The 23,266-nt window shown below is 44.9% G+C and overlaps 1 protein-coding gene across 3 annotated transcripts in view; it reads left to right on the top strand.

The window, feature by feature from the left end:
- ACSS1 (acyl-CoA synthetase short chain family member 1) overlaps positions 1 to 23,266 on the top strand; it is a 74,536-nt gene that overhangs the window by 25,411 nt on the left and 25,859 nt on the right. For all 3 annotated transcript variants that reach the window (XM_050951198.1, XM_050951200.1, XM_050951199.1), the window contains 2 exons: positions 9,718 to 9,917; positions 12,523 to 12,698. In XM_050951198.1, coding sequence (XP_050807155.1) covers positions 9,718 to 9,917; positions 12,523 to 12,698 — 376 coding nt within the window. The remainder of the gene's footprint in view (positions 1 to 9,717; positions 9,918 to 12,522; positions 12,699 to 23,266) is intronic.

The following is a 23,266-nucleotide window of genomic DNA, read 5'->3' on the forward strand; positions in this document are numbered from 1 at the left end:
GTGCCTAAAGATGATTCAAACTAACAAGTTAGTGTTATAACATTCCAAACTACTGTAGTGTGACTATATATGGGATCAGATTTGTTAGGAAAATGATCTAAATACATTTATTTTGCAAGATACCACATACAGAAAGGGTATTTGATGTAGTCTCTTATGTGAAAATAACTAGCCTCTTTCCTTTAGAGAGCTGTAGATGATCTTGCTGTAGTTAAAGATCACACCAGAGTTACTGGAAAATGTTTCAGTAAGATAGAAGAACATTCATAGCCATGGTGAGAACACAGCTACACGCTGATAACAGCCAGCTTTTCCAGGAACCCTTGGCACTGGTGGCTCTGTCAGCCGTTTGTTCCAGGTGTTGGGCGGTGGGCTTTGAGGACCTTGTTGCTTCTGTCTCTGGGAGGGGAAGGAATGGAAAAATGTGATTCAGGAGTTTTTAACAGAGGTGCCGTAGAGAGAAGAGGAAAAACGTTTGCATTTATTAGATTATGATTTTAACAGGAGCATTGGCTCAGATAGTGACTTGCTGGCTGAGTTCAAGTTTTCCCTGCTTTTGCCAGCAGATGTTGCTGTGATTAATGGGGCCAGCTCGGAGAGCTTGCACAGCATTTGTCAAGCATTCAGAAGAAAAGGAAAGCAAACCATTTTTCAAAGAAGAAAGTGACAATGATCCCAGCAGCCTGCTTCCGTCTGGCGTGCTGCTTCCATGTAGAAGCCTGAACCAAAGCCCTTTGAAATCAATGGAAAACTTGGAGGCCCATTGATTTCAGTGGGCTTTAGACCAGGCCCATGGCCACGGAGCCAGCTGCGTGAGCAGTGCTGTTGCTTCTTAGCAGGCAGGAATATGCATGTTAGCTCCCTCCTGCTAATATTCCTAATAGTGCCACGTCAAATTCCATGAAAGAATAGGCTAGCCATGCAGCACCCTGGCGGAGGGCATCTGAGTGTTGCTAGTGTGGCTCTTCAGTTATAGATTCAACTCCTACAGAGTCAGTTTTTAATTTTTTAAAAATTGAATTGATTTCCCCCCAATTCCTTCACCTCTGCCAGAGACTGAAGAGTGTATGTGTGGTTTAGAAGGAGCCTGAGACTAGAGACAGTGGTTTGGGTAACAAGTTGCTTACTTCCTCTCCCAGATCGTTATTGCAGATGTTAGATAAGACCAGACCTAGCCCTGGTCCCTGAGGTAAGCCACTAGCACCCTCTCCCAAACGGACATGTAACTGTTTATGGCCAGTTAGCCATGCTGTTATCCAGGCTAGTAGCAATTCATTTTTCAAGTAACATTTTGTGAGACCGTTATTCCAGTTTTGTGCTGGTGTCAATCCTTCATTTCAACTAATTCTTCAAACTTCTTGTCTCTGTTTTTCTTGCTACAAGACACATTTTTGAGAAGAGCGTTCAGAATCTCATTCCTTTTGGGGTCATCATTAATTTTATCTCCATCTTCATATATTAATGGACCTGTTGTCTCCTGGGTCTTCTCCTTTTTACATCTGTAAAACCCCTTCATATTCCCCTTAGCCCCTTTTGCTAGCAGGAGTTCATTTGCCTTTGCTGTCCTTATCTTCTCTCTGCAGACTGCAACTGACTCTCTGAATTTCGCTGCCTCCCCCTTTCTCATTTCTAGTACAGGTTTTTTTTATTAACTACCGAGCTTTGAGCAGCCCTGTTATGAAACCTCTTTGTCCAGCTCTTAACTCTTGGAATCGGCTTTTTCAGAGGCACTGCAGTCTGTTGTGCCATAAACTGGAGTGTCTTTAAGATTTCCCCAGCTTTCTCTTAGATTGGTAAATATGAATGTTTCCTCTTTTTACACCATACTCACTAAATGTTTGACTTTCTCAAAAATCTAATACTCTTTCTTCATAAACCCATTCTTTGATGTCCTGAATTCAAGGCGCTTTTGACCACATGTCCTAAGCTTCCTTATTATTTTGTCACTCCCTCCATAGATCTAGACGGCTTCTCTTGCCTTCCCTCTGCATAGGAATATTTTAGATGTTTGACTGGGATATCATTTAAGTTTCTTCCTTGTAGATTCCAGCTGCCCCACCTTCTAATAGCTACCTCCCCTCCAGGTCTTTTCCATTATGGACCCCATGTCCAAGAAGGGACAATGTGGCAGAGTAATAGTGGCTTAGCAGCCATGGATCTGTCCTCCTTTTCTGTGCCTTTAAGGTGCAAAGGGGATGTAAAGTTAATAGGTCAATGGAAAAAAGAGCTTAAGGTTCTGTAAATGTGTCCTAATGCTTATTAACTCATTCAAGCTCAGTCATTAAGCATATATCTTCCTACTGTATTTTCCACTACATGCATCCGATGAAGTGGGGCTGTAGCCCACAAAAGCTTATGCTCAAATAAATTTGTTAGTCTCTAAAGTGCCACAAGTACTCCTGTTCTTTTTACAGTGTGGGAGGGGGCTGTGGGCTGAGCCTGGGGCAGAGGATTGGGGTGCAGGAGGGGATGAGGGGTGTAAGCTCTGGGAGGTAGTTTGGGTGCAGGAGGGGGGCTGTGGGCTGGGGCAGAGTCAGGGCTTGGGGCGGCATTCTGCAAGTGGCGGCAGTCCCTGTTGTTTTCCCCCCAAGCTGGCACAGGCGTTTCCGTGGTGAGGGCAATTCGGCGGCAGCTTCTGTGTTTAGCTGTCGGGGGTGGCTTCAGCTAAACATAGAAGCTGCTGCCAAACTGCCACTGCCACAGAAACGTGCCTGCCGCCATAAGGGTGCACGGACTGCCCCCACCGCCCGCAGCGGCAATTCGGTGCTCTGCTTGGGGCAGCGAAAACTCTAGAGCCGGCCCTGGGCAGAGTGTTGGGGTCCAGGAGGGTGTGTGGGTGCTGGCCCTGGGCGGGGGGCAAGGCTGGGGCAGGGGGTTGGAGTGCAGGAGGTTTATTGGGGTGCTGGCTCTGGAAGGGGGCTCAGGGCTAGTGCTTGGGGTGCAAGAGGGGGATCAGGACTGGGGCAGGGGCTTGGGGTGTAGGAAGGGGTTTGGGGTGCTGACTCTGGGAGGGGTTTCAGGGCTGGGGCTTGGGATGCAGGAGGGGGTTCGGGGTGCAGGAGGGGGTATGGGATGCTGGCTCTGGGAGGAGACTGGAGACTGGGGTGTGGCCTCCTGCTGGACGGCACTTGCTGTGGGTGGCTCCTGGTCGGTGATGCAATAAGGCTAAGGCAGGCTCCCTACTTGCCCGGCCTCATGCCGCTCCTGGAAGGGGACAATGCACCACTGTGTCCCCTCTCTGCTGACACTGCCTGCTCAGCTCCCATTGGCACAGCTCCCCGTTCCTGGCCAATGGAAGTTGCGGGGGCAGTGCTTGCAGGCAGGAGCAGCATGCTGAGACCCCTGCCCTCCTTCATGGAGCCATGCTGGCCACTTCCAGGAGCAGTGTGGGGCCGTGGCAGGCAGGGAGCCTGCCTTAGCGGCAGCCCAGCCACACCACGGGAGATCACAATCGACTAGGAGAGTCCCCAGGATCGACCAGTTAATCGTGATTGACCGTTTGGTGACACTGGTGTAGAACATCATAAAGTGAACTATAGATAGAATTATTTATTCTTATGTGACCTTTTGGAACAAAATGTAAAAAGAATATGGGAGCTCATTGCACAGGAAGTTAATGGGGTTTAGTAAGAACATAGCAAGATTAAGGGGAAAAAAGTTGGACATTCATATGGATAACAAGAATATTCTGAGTTAAAAAACTTATTGCTAACAAAAGTCTTGGAAGGGATATTAAACATGCTTTCAGATTTAAGACAGCTGCTATTTGCAATCTATAGCTATTAAAGATCAGGGTGAGACCTAATGTAAGGGGCAGATTACCCCACGTCTGCTGGTCTATACTATTATGTTGACCACTTTTACAAGACTAGGATATATTTTTGTACAAAGTATGCCTTGTGAGGTATCATTTGAAAATTCATAATCTGCTGAACATTATTGTCCTGGTAAAATACGTGTATCAACATTGTATGTAAAGTTATAAGATTCTGCTGTGTAGCATTGTTATAACATGCTCCAACGTTAAGAAAAGCAGGCCCAAACCAGTTTTTCCAGAAACAAAGACACACTGACACCTCAGCCAGGTGTTAAAGAGCTATCACTTGCTTAAGCCGCCATTCTCCAGTAACAGGAAGGTGTGAATAAGAAATTTACATTTAATCACAGGGACAGTTCAACCCTCACATCCACAAGAGACTACTTGTTGCTTGCACCCCAGTGTGGGCAGTGGTAATCCTCAAGGTGGGGGAAAGGGTATGAGAATGGAGGACACACACAACACAAATGACCTCTCTCCTCCTTTATCTCTGCTCATGACATCAACGACTCTCAAAGAACTAAACTAAGGGGAGGGGTCCCAGGCTGAAAGGAGACCCAGCCTGTGAAATTTATTGCAGCATATGGTGAGATAAAGTCTTTGCTTTTAAGTTCACATAGCTTGTTAAGTATTAGCTCCATTTTACTCTTTTATTTTTTTTTGTAACCAATCCTGACTTGTATGCATCATCACTTGTAATCACTTAAAATCTATCTTTCTGTAGTTATTTAACTTATCTTAACCAGTGTGTTTGGGCTAGTGTGGGAAACTCCATTTGGAATAACAAGGGTGGAGCATGTAGCATTTCCCTTTGATGAAATGAGGGACTTCCTGTGAGCTTGCCCTGTCCAGCACATTAATGAACAAGACACACATTTCTGGGGGGACAAGGCTGAGACCAAGAATTTGCAGGTGTCTCCCCATGTATAATTCATGAATGACTGATCAGAGTGCTCATGCATTTAGCTGGGAGCGAATTTGCAGGCTGAAGGCTGTGTGAGTGGGTGTAGGCTGCAACTGCACTACTGGACTGTGCTGGCTTAGTCTCCATAGTATAAACCTATCCTTAGTAAGGTTGTGTGGTTTGGCCATATTAATTCATAATGCGGTGTGGTCTGTGTAGACAAGAGTGAGTTAGTTTTTGCTGGCGAGTGGAAGAGTGGCAAGGGAGAGTAGAACAGAGTCAATTTTTCTTTTTAATGGTTGGATGCAAAATATCATGAGCTTCTGTCAAACAAAATGCTGAAGCCATCCCTGGACCTAATGTGGTGATAGGGAGCACTGTGCTGCAGAGATGAGGTGGGTGAGTTACTAGAGGGTACTTTCCTGTCTGAGTCAGTACTGACCCCAACGTACCAGTGTGGTGCTAGGGGAGATCAGAGATTTTACACCCACAGACACCAAGATCCAATGAATTTCAGAACCTAGGAGAGAGTTTTCCTCACATGTGATCTCCCTGCCGTGGCCCAGGGCTGTTGTTTCCTGGGCTGTGATGGCATCAGCAGCTTGAAGCTCCTGCTGCCTTCACGGGGCCCCAGAGGCTTCCCTACCCCTCTGGCTACTTGGCTCACGCTAGCTCCTTTACCAGTACCATATCCTGGAGCAAGCTGGGTTGCTCTTGGAGTTCTTCAATCCAAGCACTAAACCATGCTTAGACCTGCTTTGTTTGTGAAACGTGACAATATCTTAAGGGCCGCCCAGAGGATTCAGGGGGCCTGAGGCAAAGCGGAGGAGCGGACATAAAAAAGGAGCCACCCGCTGCGGCGCTTGTACTCCCCGGGTGGTGCTCCGAATCTGTGGCGGTGGCGGGTCCTTCACTCGCTCTGCGTCTTCGGCAGTACTGAAGGGCCCCCCACCACTGAAGTGCCGCCGAAGACCCAGACCGCCGCCAGGTGAGTAAAAATTAAAAAGGCGCCTCTAGCCAGGGAAGGGATTCTCGGCTAGGGCTCATGGGGCCCCTGCAGGGCCTGGGGCAAATTTCCCTACTTGCCCCCCGCCCCAAAGCGGCCCTGAATATCTTACCCCAAGGTGAGATCAGTTCTGGTCTGTTCTCCACAATACAGATGTTGAAGGAAATGTATGAGAAATTGCAATCTGTGACGTGCACAGTGTTGTCTTTTTTTTTGTTTGTTAGAGGAACATTTCTGCTATTAACCCAATGTGTCACATGGACGAGCAGTGTGAATAGTGCATTTGTTCTTATTCATTGCTTTTGGGTTTCTTTCTACAAGGAACTGGATTGTGGTTTTGTTCTTGTGACAATGAACCCCTGTAACGCCATTCCAAATAATGTCATACTGTAATGAAATTATACATTGTAAGGAGCATGACCCAGTTGTTGATCACATTCTTGTAAAATATACTGTTCAGATTAGTCTCTCTGGTATATTTCATTCTGTCTCTGCTCTCATACATGTAAAATAAATGCAGTGTTTATCCTTGCAGCTTAGAAATTTCTGAAACATCAAGTAGTTACTGCAGTTCTGCTCCAAGATGCCAAAGTTGTTTTGTTTAAGTGAATGTATGGCCTGATTTTCAGAGACTTTGAGCAGCCAGAGCTTCCACTGAAGTAAATGAGAGCTGTGCTGCTCAACAGCTCTGAAAATGAGACCATTATGAGGAGACAAATATAGTAATAGGTATGCAGCTACTGCAATTCTGCATTGCTTAGGCAACCAGGCAAAACACAAAGACACATTACTGTCCATTCTACTGCCATCTACGTTGTTCCACTTACGTTATTCATAGGTTCGTTCATATATTCAAAGGCCAGAAGGGACCATTGTGATCATCTAGTCTCACCTCTTGTATAACAGGCCAGAGAACTGCACCAAAATAATCACTAGAGGAGATCTTTTAGAAAAAATCATCCAGTCTTGTTTTAAAAATTGTCAGTGATGGAGAATCCACCACAACCCTGGGTAAATTGTTCCACTTGTTAATTACTCTCAGCATTAAAAAATTATTCCTTATTTCCAGTCTGAATGTGTCTAGCTTCAACTTCCAGCCATTGAATCATGTCAGAACTTTCTCTGGTAGATTGAAGAGCCCATTATTAAATATTTATTCCCCATGTAGCTCCATATAGATGGCAATCAAGTCATCCCTTAATCTTCTCTTTGTTAAAATAAACAGATTGAGCTCTTGGATTCTGTCACTATAGGCATGTTCTCTAATCGTTTAATCATTCTCATGGCTCTTCTCTGAAGCATCTCTACTTTATCAGTGTGCTACCCTATACAGACAGAGGAGTTTCAACTTTTGTTTTTGTCGCAATTAAGTCTCTGCTTCCCTGAGGTGATTTTGAAAACTACTCACATTCTGTTGTCTATTAATGCAGTTTGCATGCTTAGGACCGTATACTTAATCTGCATATGCAGCTCCCATTGACTTTATCACCAGGGCCAGCTCCAGGCACCAGCTAAGGGAGCAGGTGCTTGGGGTGGCCAATGGAAAGGGGCGGCACGTCCGGATCTTCAACGGCAATTCTGTGGCGAGTCCCCCTTGGAGTGAAGGACTCGCCGCTGAATTGCCGCCTGTCATAAACAGATAGTAGGAGTTAATAGAACAAAAGTACTTTATATCTCTTTTGACTGTAAAGGGTTAACAAGTTTAGTGAGTTTGGCTGTCACCTGACCAGAGGACCAATCAGGGGACAGGATACTTTCAAATCTTGACGGAGGGAAGTTTTTGTGTGTGCTGTTAGTTTTTGGTTGTTGTTCTCTCTGGGTTCTGAGAGGGACCAGACGTGCAGCCAGGTTTCTCTCCAATCTCTCCGATACAGGCTCTTATAAGTTCAGAATAGTGAGTACTAGGTGGATAAGGTAAGTTAGGCTTACGTTTGTTTTCTTTATTTGCAAATGTGTATTTGGCTGGAAGGAGTTCAAATTTGTATTTTGCTGAAAGGATTTTAATTTGTACTTGTATACTTAGGCTAGGAGGGTATTCCCAGTGTCTATAGCTGAAAGACCCTGTAACATATTCCATCTTAAATTTACAAAAATACTTTTTACTGTTTTTTCTTTCTTTAATTAAAAGCTTTTCTTGTTTAAGATTTTTTTTTTATTCTGGTGTGAGATCCCAGGGGACGGGGTCTGGATTCACCAGGGAATTGGTGGGGAGAAAGGAGGGAAGGGGGAGAGAGAGGTTAATTTCTCTCTGTGTTAGGATTACTTTCTCTCTCAGGGAGAGTCTGGGAGGGGGAGAGAGAAGGAGAGGGGAAGGTGAATTTCCCTCTCTGTTTTGTGATTCAAGGAGTTTGAATCACAGTGATCTTCCAGGGTAACCCAGGGAGGGGAAGCCTGGGAGAGGCAATGGTGAGGGAAAGGGTTTACTTTCCTTGTGTTAAGATCCAGAGGGTCTGGGTCTTGGGAGGTCCCCAGGCAAGGTTTTGGGGGGACCAGAGTGTACCAGGCACTGGAATTCCTGGTTGGTGGCAGCGCTACAAGTACTAAGCTGGTAATTGAGCTTAGAGGAATTCATGCTGGTACCCCATCTTTTGAACGCTAAGGTTCAGAGTGGGGATTATACCATGACACCGCCGAACAATGAAGCGCGGCTTTATCTCCCCCCCCCCACTTCACTCCTTGAGGTGGCAAAAAAAATGGAGCTGGCCCTGTTTTTCACCAGTACAGGTGCCCATCTGGATTAAAGACAGTATACAATAACATGAAAGCATGTCCAGTGAACTTCATTGAAGGGCTGCTGTGCACTCTCTAGAGAGCTGAAAGCAACCTGAAATGTTGAAGACCAAGGCAGCTTGTTCTGGGAGTGTCTCTCTTAAGTCACGTGGCCAGGTGTTCTGCCTCTGCAGAAAATGGAAGATGTTTGTGAGAATAGCAGATGCTAGCGGGGACTAAATTTAGTGGCTCGGCAAACCATTGTTTTTTTTTTTTAAATCATTATCTTACCCAGATGGTGAACTGGATTGAGAAATGAGTGGGCAGCTTGGAACAGTGAACTAGCATAAACCAAAATTCATATAAAAACATATTAGCCTGATTAAAATTCTAGTAGCCTGATGTGCATTAGGTCAGACTAAATGATCATTATGGTCCCTTCTGGTCTTAAAATCTGTAAGTCTAAATATGTTACCCTATCATTAAAGATAATCTGTGTCTGTATGAACCCTGAACCATTTCTTGCCTCCACATATCTCTGAATAGCCTCCTCTTCATTATTTCGTGACTGTCTCCTCAGCTTCTCTTCTGAGTGCTGCATTGGTTATGTGCAAGTGTTGATTTTGGCTGGGAGCTGAGAAAGCTGGAAAATTGCACTGTTTACATCAAATGTAAAGGAGATACAGATCAGGGCATAGACTGAGAACTGCTGGCATTTCAGCCTGTACTGTCTTATCAGCTCCCCAATGGCCTCATATAGGGTATGTCTACACTGCAAGCAAAGATGTGATTGTGGCAAAGGTAGGCATACCTCTCCTGGTGTTAATCCAGATAGCACAGGTAACAATAGGAGTCAAGACAAGGTGGCATGGGCTTCAGCACAGGCTGGCTGCCCGAGTACAAGCCAGCCAGGGACCCTAGGCACCTACTTGGTGGGGTTGCTAGCTTCCACTGAAATCCATACCTCCACCTTTATGACTATTAGTACCTGGGCTAGCTAGATATAAAGTTAGTTTGGGTATGCCTACCCATGATACAGTCACGTCTTCCCGTGTGGTATAGCTGTCCCCAGAGAAGTTGGAAAGTATGGTGGAGAAGATTGAACCTTGTGGGACTATACAGATAAGAGCTTTGAAAGTGGATGAGCAGTTGCTCATCATGGCCTTCTGGGTTCAGGTTCATACGTTTGTTCTATGTAGACCTAAATCTTTCTTTACGAGTAAATGAATGTAAAGCAGCTTGCAGGTGAAAATGATAAGAAACTCTCTTTCTATGCTGCAGGGAACTTCTGGACATGACCTGCCGTCTGGCCAACACACTGAAGAAATATGGAGTACAAAGAGGGGACAGAGTTGCAATCTATATGTCTGTGACTCCACTGGCTGTGGCTGCCATGTTGGCTTGTGCCAGAATTGGTGCTATTCATACAGTGGTCTTTGCTGGATTCAGTGCAGAATCTTTAGCTGGGAGGATCATTGATTGTAAGTAGTTTTTAAATGATGATCAAGCATATTAGGAAAGTGCCCTGCTCCTTGGAGGATTGATCCTTTGATCCAGATTCAACATTCAGCTTTCAAAGAAAGGCACACCCAGAATATGTTTCGCTTATCCTCATCTTACTGGGAAGTTCAGTTCTCTGCTTAGCAGAAGCATCAGAGTACTAGCACTGCATTGACTTTCTATGCTCCTGATTGGCATGAGTGGCCGTGGGTTTAATAAACTTTTAAAATCTCTGTAACATTCAATCAGTTTTAAATTGCTGTCAAATAATGTTTAAACCATAGGGCAAACTGAGACCTCTTGAGGGGAAGGGAAGGCTGATTGTGTTCTCTTACAGTGAAGTGACAATTTCCTAATGCATTCCTGTGAAGTGCTAACTCTGCAGCGTATAATTATTTATTTGTATTTTTAAAGTGCCTAACGGCCCTGTAATCAAGCGCAGACTCACCTGGCGGCACTTCCTGCTGGTTGTCTCAGGGAATTAGCTCATCCAGCCTCCAGAGCACCCTCTGCAGGCTGTTGTCCCACTGCCACTGGCTGCCGTGTCCCTCTCAAGACCCCAGTGCCCCTTTAACTGGGTGCTGCCCCCCTGGCAATAGCCCCACAGTTCTGGGTCTCCCCCTCGCAGGGGAACCCCCACCCACTATCCCCACTTCGTCTCAGTCTTGGCTGCTGCCCAATCTTCATCTAGCCTCCATTCAATGGGGCAGACTGCAGTATCAGCCACTCATCACAGGCAAAGGGGTTCGGACCTGCTGCCTCTGGCTACCCATAGGCTGCCCCGGCAACCTAGTATCTAATAGGCCTTACCAGACCTGTAGCCTGGGGCTTTTCTAGTCCCAGGGCCAGCACTTCCTCTAGGCGACCCTAGGCGGTCGCCTAGGGCAGCAGGATTTGGGGGAGTGGCATTTTGCCGTCCTCATCAGAAATTCGGCGGTGGAGGGTCCTTCTGCTCCGGGTCTTCGGCGGTGGGTCCCGGAGCGAGTGAAGAACCTGCCGCCGAAGTGCCCAGAAGACACAGAACGGAAGGACCCCCGCCGCCGAATGGTCAGAGGAGGAGCGCTGCTGGCCGCCTAGGGTGGCAAAATTCCTGACGCCACTCCTGCCTAGGCTGGAGCTCCCAGCTCCTCTGGCCCTTCCCCAGCCCTGCTCCAGTCTAGGGTCCTTACTTAGCACTTTGCAGCCAGGCCCTTCTCCCTCTACAGCCGGAGGGAGACTGACTGGGCTCCTGGCTCAGTGCCTCTTATAGGGGCCAGCTGGGCCTGACTGGGGCTTGGCCACAGCTGAGCCTACTTTCCCCAATCAGCCCAGGCTTCTTTTCCTGCCACAGCCCTCTCCCAGGGCTGTTATAAGCCCTTCAGGGCAGGATCGGGGGGACCACCCCACTACAGGCCCCAATTAAAGATCAGGGCCCCATTGTGCTAATCATGGTTTAAACATATCGAGACAGTTGCTGCTCCAAAGAGCTTATAATATAATTCGATAAACTAGTGATAGACAACACAGAAACAAAGTATCAAAAGGCAGAGGTTTAATACATAACATTAGGTGCTATGATTATTACAATACATCTTTTAAAAAGTCATCTTTCTGTATGGCTAGCACGAGGAATTAAGTCTCGGTGTATTTTGAATGGAAGGTAATCTAGGTGGGGCAAGTAAAGGTTTTGGCTTCTCTCCTATCTCTGGTAACTAGTGTAGGGGTTATGGATAAACATTCTTTTATTATATAGCTATATATCTGCTACATAAATAACATAGCATGAAATGTGTGTTGCAATTTGAAGTGCTATTTTGAATTGGTACAGTTGTGATATGGCTCCCAGACAAATCCAGAAATCCTGAAAACCCCACGAGTTAACTGGGTGCTAGAAATCCACTGAGATCTCTAAAAACAACAACAAACAAAACAAAGGACCCTGAATTTGCTTGGATTGGGGTTTAATGGAAGAGTTGAAGGGGCTGTAATATCTACTCCATAGAAAAGGTATGAGAGTTGTGTGGAAGAAGATGGTGTTTACTCACTAAGAGACCTGATCCAATTCCCGTTAAAATCAGTGAAAAGATTCATTGATTTGAGTAGGCTTCAGATCAGACCCTAATTCTCCTCTGCTACCTTAGAGATTGCAAAGGCCATCCTGCCTTCAGTGTATCAGGATTACAAGGAGTGTTTGTCAGTGATGTTGGCAGTTACCATCTGATAGAATTTCTGAGTAGCCGTACTCAGGGGCAGCTCCAGGCACCAGCACGCCAACCTCATGCCTGGAGCGGCAAGCCACGGGGGGCGTTCTGTCGGTCACCGTGAGGGCGGCAGGCAGGTTACCTTTGACAGCATGCCTGCGGAGGGTCTGCTGGTCCTGCGGCTTTGGTGGACCTCCTTCAGGTGCGCCACCAAATCCGTGGGACCGGGGACCTCCCACAGGCAAGCCACCGAAGGCAGCCTGCCTGCCATTCTTGGGGCAGCAAAATACCTAGAGCTGCCCCTGGCCGCACCATTGTAATATGCTACTTAACATCCCTATGCGTGCCACAGGGTAACAGTAGTGAAAAAGAAACTGATAGGTCTGCAAAATCTCTCTCTTGTTAGCTGGCTGCAAAGCTGTCATTACCTACAACCAGGGACTCAGGGGAGGACGAGCTGTAGAGCTGAAGAAGACTGTGGATGAAGCTGTAAAGAATTGTCCAAGTATCAAGCATGTCTTCGTGGCTCAAAGAACAGACAGCACAGTCCACATGGGTAATCGTGACATTCCTCTTGAAGAAGTACGTTGACTTTGTTAAATGTAGCCCTTTTATCTAGGTATTTCCTACAGGGTGTGATGGTTTATATCTCAGCAGGTCCCCATGCCAATTAACCAACACATTTTCAGGGAAAGTCAGAGGCAGGGCTAGAACCTGTATTATTAAAATAACTACATAAGGGCCCCGCTGGCAGAGCTAAGGAGAAAGTACAATCAGCTTAATCTAGAACAGACACACTTGTAAATAACTCAGACTATTCTATATTGGCCTTTGTTGCTATATAGTCTCTGTTCATTGTCCTAACTAGGAATATCTATATGGTTTGTGTATTCTCATTTTATAAATGTGGTAGATTAAAAGAATTTGAAGCAACTATGTATTTTCTTTTCTCTCCTTTTAGTATTTTAAACCTCAGTGTTTTTTATTTTGAACTGGTTGCTACAAATGCAGGCTGATGGCTTAAGTCTGTCCTCTCTGACACATGTAACAAAGGCTATGTCTACACAGGGGTAAAAAATCCATGGTTGGCCTGGATCAGCTGACTCAGGCTCCTGGGGCTTGACCTCTGGGGCTGAAAAATTGCTGTGTAGACATTCGAACTACAGCTTGAGGGTCCCAGAGCTCAGGCTCCAGTCCGAACCTGAATGTCTACACAGCAATTTTTAGCCCTGCAGCCTGAGTCCTTTGAGCCCAAGTCAGCTGACCCAAGTCAGCTGCAGCTATGCCACTGGGCTTTTATCCTCTGTAGACGTGTACCCTCAATCCTCAGTCACCAATTTTGCTTACTCTAAGGTAGGGATGTAAATACCATAAAAAGTTTACTGTTTAAACGATTAAGAAATATTTTGTTTAAACGGTTAACTGATTAAAGGGCCATCTGGTGTGGCTGGGGCCGATCTGGCCAGTGCTGCTGGGTCTGGAACCACTCCGGGCGGGGCCGGTGAGGCTGGGGCTTCTCTTGGCAGGGCCGCTGGCGCCAGCCAGTCAGCTGGCCTGGGGGTTAACGGTTAAGGCAGGTTAACCGGTAAGACTAATGCTTACTGACTAACCAGTTAATATTTTACATCCCTACTCCAAGGCTCCCTCTGCCGCCCTAGCCTTAGCCTCCTCCCCCAGATCAGAGTAATGGTTACGGCACTCTTCTCCTAATCTGGGCCCTAAGAGTGCTCTAAACAAAATGGTGTTACTTACAGTGTCTGCAGCTTCTGCTGCCTGAAGAAAGCCTTGCGTTTACACACAGCAGGTGTCCTAGATGTCCTACAGGTACTGACTGTACTGGTTAATTGCCATGACCAGAACAATGTCTTTCATTGAGGGAACCAGAGCAGACTACAACAGATTCTCCCCAGTGTGGGCAGGAACCTTAAATGTTGCAACTGCATCAGTTGAGAAGATGGCCCTTTGAATTCCTTTCCACAGTGGACTGCAATGCCTGGTGCTTGGAAATTACCCCAAATCCTCTCTCCCTGCAAGAGTGCTAAGAATCAAGGAGTGCTTCAGGAATTCCAGAATATATTGATACTACTACAGCTGTAGCCATGCTGTGTTTGGACATGCCAGGATGGTTCTGTCAGTCTCTGTAGAACGTCATTTATCTCCCAAAACTGGACATACTGTATGGAGCTGAGGAAATAAACAAGACACAGGAAAGGCCTTAATATATGGAAAGGACAGTGTAATTGTCCCATCTCTACTGAGAATGATTGTTTGGGAATATTTACAGTCTACGTGGCCTGGTAGAGAAAGGAGTGACCATTAAAATGTATTTTTTACACCTGGGAACGTGCAGCTTGATGCAGAGTAGCGGTGTCAGTTTGCCAGAAGCACTAAACAAAGAACTTGGCACTTTTGCCACTGGAAATCAATTCTTTCCAGCTAAAAAGCTACTCAGGAGTGAAAATACATGTTCTGGGCCAAGTATATTTCAGTTAAATAGGAGGTACAGCTAATAAACGCTAACCAGAACAAGCCTGCCTTGTTGGTCCATGAACCATGCATAAACTGGGGTAGTGATGTCTCCCTGAGTCTGCAAATAACCTGAAACTATTGGTCTGAGAGACGTAAACCGACGAGACATCAGTTAATCCTGAAGCTTAGCAACATAATTATCAGTGTTATTAATTCTTTCCTTGTTGATCATTTTAGTAGAAACATCCCGCTACTATGTTTATCCCACAATCCCAAACTGCCTTCCATGCGATCCAAGGTATTGAAAGCCCTAACTATTCCTTTCTCTAGTAGTTGACAAAAAACTTCCAGCTTCTCTTTTTTCGGTGTATTGTGTGTTTTTAATACAGAAATCTAAGACACATTGAAAATAGGGGGATAGTGTGAAAGAAATTGACCTCTGTGTTAAAATAAATGATACAGGGATACTGTATGGATCAGCAGTACTTGAACCCAGGCCTGCAGGCAACCAACATCCCCACACTGTCACTTGGTGGCAGTTGTAACCTGGCTGCCCCCTGCGACCCACAGTCCACAGAGGTTTCTATGACTGCCCTGCTTCTGAAATCCTGGGATTGATGTTGGGTCTGACTTGGATTCTGACTCCCAGTCGACCCCTGGAACCTCAACACTGACCTTGATGCCTGGAATTGACCCTCAGCCTGTCTCTGACCCTCGGCTTGACTTCGGGCTCTGACTCCTGCTCTGACCCTTGGCTTCGGTTCCTGGCTCTCAAGGTCCTATCTACCTTTGCCCGAGATCCTGACACAGACTAAAGTATTCATTTTCATATTTAATTCACTAATATTACTCCAAATTTGAACTGAATCTACGCTGCTGCATTGGAGTGTCACAGGTACCGGTTGGTTGTGCTGCAAATTTTAAGTGCATCTTGCTGTGGAGCCTGTGGGAACTTTGTCTTGCCTGGGTTGGGTATATGACCATTGGAATATGCATTGACTAAAGGTCACAATAAATACAGGACATGATGAGATCTATCACTTGCCTGCTGTGTAAAATTTATTTCTGACTCTATTGGGTGCTTGTTTTGGTAAGATTGATTTGTCAAATGCTTAGAAGTGACTGGAACTAGATGCAGGCTCTGAGGCATATTTGCTTGTAAATACAGATCTCCTTACAGTGTGTAAAGGGCACTTGCAGTTAGTCACACGGATCTCAGGAGACAGACGCCTAAAGAATCTTGAGAGAAGTGCTCATTCCCCAAGTACAGTACAGAATCTGCGGGAAGCAGGCTACCTGTCAGTTTTCCAACCACATGTGAGTATCTGGAATATGCTCAGTGCCACAGATTGGATGCACCTGAGGAAGAGGTTGCAGTTGTAGTCCTGGCAGCCAGGCTCAAAAATGTTTCATGAAGAATGATCATCTTCAAGCCTACTACATTTCTATGACCTTTTGGGGAGATCTTTCAGCCATGGTAAGACCTTCACGTGAGTTGTTGCAGTGACAAGCTGTGGAAATAGAGGAGTATGATTGTACTTCAGAAATGAAAACAAAAGCAAGAACAATCAATACCTTGGGGTATTATGATACACACCACTCCACAGAGTCTGTGATGTATCACCATAAAGAATAGGAGTTGTGATATTGCACAGAGCTGAAGACGGCAAGAAAAGATGGGTTGTCTTTATTAATTATTAATATATTATATTTTAAATATTTTTTCACATAAAAGCAGGCCCCCAAGGAACATGGCACTGGACCTGGGGCACACTTGTAACCTTGGCCCCTGTCCAATCCCACATGGATAGATGTATAGAGATAAACATACTCACGGAGATTGTATAAATAACATTTAATCAAATTCCTACGTCCACAGTTTAGTCTGAATTTATTTCTCATGGTGATGAGCTTGTGGCCTTCTGGCCAGGGCCGATGCAAGGATGTTTCATGCCCTCGGCGAAACTTCCACCTTGTGCCCTCGCCCGTCCCCGAGCCTCCTCCCTGAGGCACCCCCTCCGCAGCAGCTCTGCCCTGAGGCCCTCCCCCCACTCGCGGCAGCTCCCCCCTTCCGCCCTGAGGCGCCCCCTCTGCGGCAGCTCCCCACCTCCCACCCTGAGGCACCCCCCTCCAGCTCACCCCTGCTCCGCTTCCACCTCGAGCACGCCATGGCTGCTTCACTTCTCCCACCTCCCAGGCTTGCGGTGCCAATCAGCTTAGGCGCTGCAAGCCTGGGAGGCAGAAGAAGTGAAGCAGCCACGGCGTGCTCGGGGAGGAGGCGGGGCAGGGGTGAGCTGGGGCGGGGAGTTCCCCTGCATGACCCCCCCGCCTTACTTGCTGCAGGTGGCCCTCCCCGCGCTCCCCTGACCCAGCTCCCTCCGCCTAAATGCCGTCGGTGACCGGGGCGGCCGAAGCCAAAGAAAATGGCACCCTCCAAATCCTAGTGGTGGTCACCTAAATGGTTGCACCAGCCCTGCTTCTGGCTGGGTCCCTCACTGGGACCGTATCCTGCCAAAGTGTCCCCATTTCCCCCCCTTTATTTGTGGCCTATACAGTGCCCTAACTTTGCATGGCACTTTACAGAGATTTAAAAGAATTTGTCTCCACCCTGCCTGGTCTTTACTGTCCCAATTAGGCACAGCCCTATGCTGCAGGCAGTATGGAAACACTGTTCTAGAGCAGTGGCACCCAACCTTTCCAGACTATTCTACCCCTTGTAGAAATGTGATTTGTCTTGCATACCCCCAATTTCACCTCACCTAAAACCTACTTGCTTACAAAATCAGACATAAAAATACAAAGATGTCACAGCACACCACTACTGAAAAATGGCTTACTTTCTCATTTTTACAATATAATTATAAAATAAATCAACTGGAATATAAATATTGTCCTTACATTTCAGTGTATAGTATATAGAGCAGTATAAACAAGTCATTGTATGAAATGTTAGTTTGTACTGACTTTGCTAGTTCTTTTTATGTAGCCTATTGTAAAACTAGGTGAATACCTGGATGAGTTGATGTACCCCCGGAAGACCTCTGCGTATCCCCAGGGGTACGTGCGTAACTGTGGTTGAGAACCACTGTTCTAGCGGGAGCAATGGGAGACACAAATAAGAAAAGAATCTCTGTTTATAACAATGAACCGTTTATTATGATACATTTCCACTAATATCACTGTCATTGAAAAATTTGCTTAGTTACAGTACCCAACCCCTTGAGTCAGCTGTACCAACGTTGGATGACTGAACATGCAACATTGGGCATTGATCTTATGTATTTATTGTTACAGTACTGAAGGCCAGAAATCTGCAGGACTTAGTAATGCCGATGGTTTACTAAAGTTGCATTGAATTTTGGGGAGAGTTCCACAGAAAAAAAGGACATTTTCTCTGGTTCATACACTGATTAACTGCGTTGTGTCCTTGAGGAATACTGCTGAAGAGGCTTGGAAAGACCCTATTCCCTCCCAAATTAGTAGATGTGCAATAAATGGCCAGTCAAATTTTGTGTCAGAGGAGGCTTTGGAACATCAGTGAGAAACTGAACAAGGTGGTTTACATCAGGGGACTGTATTTGATAATCTCTCCATGCTATGGAGCAAGAATGTGACAGGATCTGCACAGAGAGCATTCTGGGTCATGTCACATGGGGGCTGAAGTGAGATGCTATTTCTGTGTTCAGAATTTGATTACAATTGAGCAAAAGGCTCTAGAGTTTGCATATGATAGTAATGAACACTCTGACCTTAGCACCTGTGCATCTGGGCAAATGGCTGACTTGAGGATAGCAGTGCCTGCATATTAATTTTCCTGAGAAAGATAAATGATGCTTCCTTGTATAGGTCAGCAGCAGTAAGAAGTAATTTCAGCATCCACAACAGCCTTAACAAAAGCCACTAAGGAGTTTATCTGCATTATATATACTCCCTGGGAAGATGGTGTTTGATAATGGACCATGAGTAACTACTGAAGAACTCCAGCAATTTATATAGAAGAAAATTAAAACATCCCTCCTCTTCCAATGGAAAGAAACTGTAATAGATCTGTAGGGACACTGAAGAAACAAGCACTAAGTACTGAGACAGTAAAAATGAAATGATCCTGTAACAGGTACTTTGTTCTGAACAGAGTTTACACACGCTAGATATAGTCCAAGCTTATCCCCTTCCTAGGGTTTGACTTAACTGGTCATTTAAGTTACAACAACATACATTTCAGTCTAAACTTTCTCTCCAAGATTAGCTGTTCCTAGAGGAGTTGTTTTTGCAGGACCTCTGTTCCAGATCTCTGCCCTTAAGAGAGACCTCAACCTCTCCCATATCTCAGCTGAACTAACTGAATCTACCTGCTAGTATGAACCAGCAGTTATTTCATTACACTTTCGTGCAGAGTTCAGGTGCTTGATAACATGATGACTCATCAGAGCATATGCTTACAGCCTGATCCGCAAATTATTTCTCATGTACCAGTTCACTCTGGACACTTACTGGATGCTCAGCTGCTGAATTATTTCTGAAATGATGGTTAAGAAACAGATTTACTCTTTCAAACTTAATCTGCTCAAATCGGTATAAACAAAGCAAGAGAGACAAGAAGCCTAGGCTATGGTACAATAATTCAGAAGTGAAAATCAGTGAGAAAGTGATAGTACGATTGTTCCAGGAGAGGAAGAGAATTAGGAAATTAGAACCAGCAGAAAGAGGCTGAGTCTTTTAATATATCTAGTTTTTATTGGGTCTGGAATATGTAAAGTACACATTGACCATGTAATGACATTTCAGGGTTAACGTTCTTCAGAACTAGTTGGACTGTGAGCAGCACATTATATTATATTAAGGGCTGTCGATTAATCGCAGTTAACTCACGCAATTAACTCAAAAATATTAATTGTGATTAAAAAAATTAACCATGATTAATTGCAGTTTTAATCACACTGTTAAATTTCAATTGATATTCTACTGTTTTAAATATTTTGGATGTTTTTCTACATTTTCAAATATATTTATTTCAATTACAACACAGAATACAAAGTGTACACTGCTCACTTTATATTATTTTTATTACAAATATTTGCACTGTATAAATGATAAACAAGAGAAACAGTGTTTTTCAGTTCACCTCATACAATACCCTAATACAATCTCTTTATCGTGAAAGTGAAGCTTACAAATGTAGAAGGTTTTTTTGGTACATAACTGCAGTCGAAAGCAAAACAATGCAAAACTTTAGAACCTACAGGTCTACTCAGTCCTACTTTTTGTTTAGCCAATCGCTAAGACAAACAGTTTGATTACATTTACAATGTCACCAGAAAGTGAGAACAGGCATTTGCATGGCAGTTTTTTAGCTGGCATTTCAAACTATTTACATGCCGATCTGCCAAACATTCGTATGCCCCTTCATGCTTCGGCCACCATTCCAGAGGACATGCTTCCATTCTGATGATGCTCATTAAAAAAAAAATGTTAATTAAAATCAACTCCTTGGGAGAAAATTGTATGTCTCGTGCTCTGTGTTTTACTCACATTCTGCCATATATTTCATGTTATTGTAGTCTTGCATGATGATTCAGCACATATTCATTTAAAGAACACTTTCGCTGCAGATTTGACAAAACACAAAGAAGGTACCAATGTGAGATTTCCAAAGATAGCTATAGCACTCCACCCAAGGTTTAAGAATCTGAAGTGCCTTCCAAAATCTGAGAGGGATGAGGTATTGAGCATGCTTTCAGAAGTCTTAAAAGTGCAACACTCTGATGTGGAAACTACAGAACCCGAACCCCCCAAAAAGAAAATCAACCTTCTAGTGGCATCTGACTCAGATGATGAAAATGAATATGCATTGGTCCACACTGCTTTGGATTGTTATCGAGCAGAACCCATCATCAGCATGGACGCATGTCCCCTGGAATGGTGATTGAAGCGTGAAGGGATATGTAAAACCAGCAAAGAATCCTGTGGCACCTTGTAGACTAACAGACGTTTTGGAGCATGAGCTTTCGTGGGTGAATACCCACTTCGTCGGATGTATGTAGTGGAAATTTCCAGGGGCAGGTATATATATGCAAGCAAACTAGAGATAATGAGGTTAATTCAATCAGGGAGGATGAGGCCCTGTTCTAGCAGTTGAGGTGTGAAAACCAAGGGAGGAGAAACTGGTTTTGTAGTTGGCAAGCCATTCATAGTCTTTGTTAAATCCTGAGCTGATAGTGTCAAATTTGCAGATGAACTGAAGCTCAGCAGTTTCTCTTTGAAGTCTGGTCCTGAAGTTTTTTTGCTGCAGGATGGTCACCTTAAGACCTGCTATAGTGTGGCCAGGGAGGTTGAAGTGTTTTCCTACAGGTTTTTGTATATTGCCATTCCTAATATGTAATGCCAACTCTGCCCACGTATCTACACCAGCGACACCATCACAGGACCTAACCAGATCAGCCACACCATCACCTGTTCACTCACCTGCACGTCCACCAACGTAATATAGGCCATCATATGCCAGCAATGCCCCTCTGCTATGTACATCAGCCAAACTGGACAGTCTCTACGGAAAAGGATAAATGGACACAAATCAGATATTAGGAATGGCAATATATGAAAACCTGTAGGAGAACACTTCAACCTCCCTGGCCACACTATAACAGATCTTAAGGTGGCCATCCTGCAGCAAAAAAACTTCAGGACCAGACTTCAAAAAGAAACTGCTGAGCTTCAGTTCATCTGCAGATTTGACACCATCAGTTCAGGATTAAACAAAGACTGTGAATGGCTTGCCAACTACAAAACCAGTTTCTCCTCCCTTGGGAGAAACTGGTTTTGTAGTTTGGTTTTCTCCTCCCTTGGTTTTCACACCTCAACTGCTAGAACAGGGCCTCATCCTCCCTGATTGAACTAACCTAGTTATCTCTAGCTTGCTTGCATATATACCTGCCCCTGGAAATTTCCACTACATGCATCCGATGAAGTGGGTATTCACCCACGAAAGCTCATGCTCCAAAACGTCTGTTAGTGTATAAGGTGCCACAGGATTCTTTGCTGCTTTTACAGATCCAGACTAACACGGCTACCCCTCTGATCCTTGAAGGGACATATGAATCTTTAGCACATCTGACATGTAAATATCTTGCAACGCTGGCTACAACAGTGCCAGGAGAACACCTTCCACATGACATTGAGAACAAGAAGTGGGAAAATGTAAAAAACTTGTTTGTCAGAGTGATTGGCTGAACTCGAAAGAGGACCAAGTGGACTTGTAGGCTCTAAAAGTTTTAGATTGTTTTATTTTTGAATGCAGGTTTTTTGTACATAATTCCACAGTTGTAAGTTAAACTTTCATGATAAAGAGATTGCATTACAGTAGTTGTATTAGGTGAATCGAAAAATACAATTTTTTTTTGTTTTTTACAGTGCAAATATATGTAATAAAAATAAATATAAAGTGAGCACTGTACACTTTATATTCTGTAAAAACAACGAGGAGTCCTTGTGGCACATTAGAGCCTAGCAAATGCCCAAATACGTTTGCTAGTCTCTAAGGTGCCACAAGGACTCCTCGTTGTTTTTGCTGATACAGACTAACACAGCTACCACTCAGAAATCTTTGTATTCTGTGTTATAATTGAAATCAATATATTCGAAAATGTAGAAAACATCTAAAATATTTAAATAAATGGTATTCTATTATTTTTTAACAGTGTGGTTAATCACAGTTTTTCAGTCACACGATTAATCACGATTAATTTTTTTAATTGCTTGACAGCCCTAATTATATTATATTAATGCTCTGAGGTTATGGAAGTTCCATTTTCACCTACCACAGAGCCAGCTGTTACTAACTCAGTATCCAGGGAAGTGACTAGCTAGCCTCTGGATTCTGTTAACCCAGGGCCAGGTTCTGCCGCCCTTCGGCATACTGAGTTGTACCGCACTTGGAACCTGATCAAAGCCTGCTGAAGTCAGTGGAAAATTTCCATTGACTTCAGTGTCCCATCAAGTTCTCTGTGAATAGTCTAATTACTGTCAATGAGGCTACTCGCGTGATTAAAGTACTCCTCAACATAAGCAAGGCTGGCAGGAAGGTAGTGCTGAATGAATCTGAAAATCTGATTGCTGCTCTGGGTGAACTCGAAGATGAAAGAGGAAAGGAGTCTGCTAAGGATGAAAGATTGTAGCCAGGACTAATTCATCAGCCTCCCACCGGAATGAACTTCTGATTTTTGGGGTGGAGCATAAAGTGCTGATATGTGCACCATGAGCCCACTCCCCCTTGCCTTGCACCTTGGGTTGGTGAACCTGTGCCCAGGGGATGTAAGACCGTTAAAGCAGAATGGGAGTGTTTTCACACCCACTTTGCACAGGCGTAAATGACACCACTAGGTGGAAGGCAATAGGGAGTCAGCCTCATGGGGCTGTATTTTCAATATAGGCCCAGGCCTGAGCAAGGAGTGGTGTGTAAACTGCATCATCCCAGGAGTAGCTCTAGGCGGCACTGGGACTCAGATACCCCTGCTGAGGCAGAATTCCACCCTTTTTCTCTCCATATTCCAGAGGAGAGCTGGGGTATAGATTTACTGCTGACCTATACTGACAGCAAATTGCTACCTGCCCACCATTGGGCCAGCTACTCTCCCGCATTAGAGGGGTGAGGGTTGAAGCTGAGCCTTCATCCTGTCTCCAGTCAC

Source organism: Gopherus flavomarginatus, chromosome 4, assembly GCF_025201925.1.
Source record: "Gopherus flavomarginatus isolate rGopFla2 chromosome 4, rGopFla2.mat.asm, whole genome shotgun sequence".
In the NCBI taxonomy this organism is placed as follows: domain Eukaryota; kingdom Metazoa; phylum Chordata; order Testudines; family Testudinidae; genus Gopherus; species Gopherus flavomarginatus.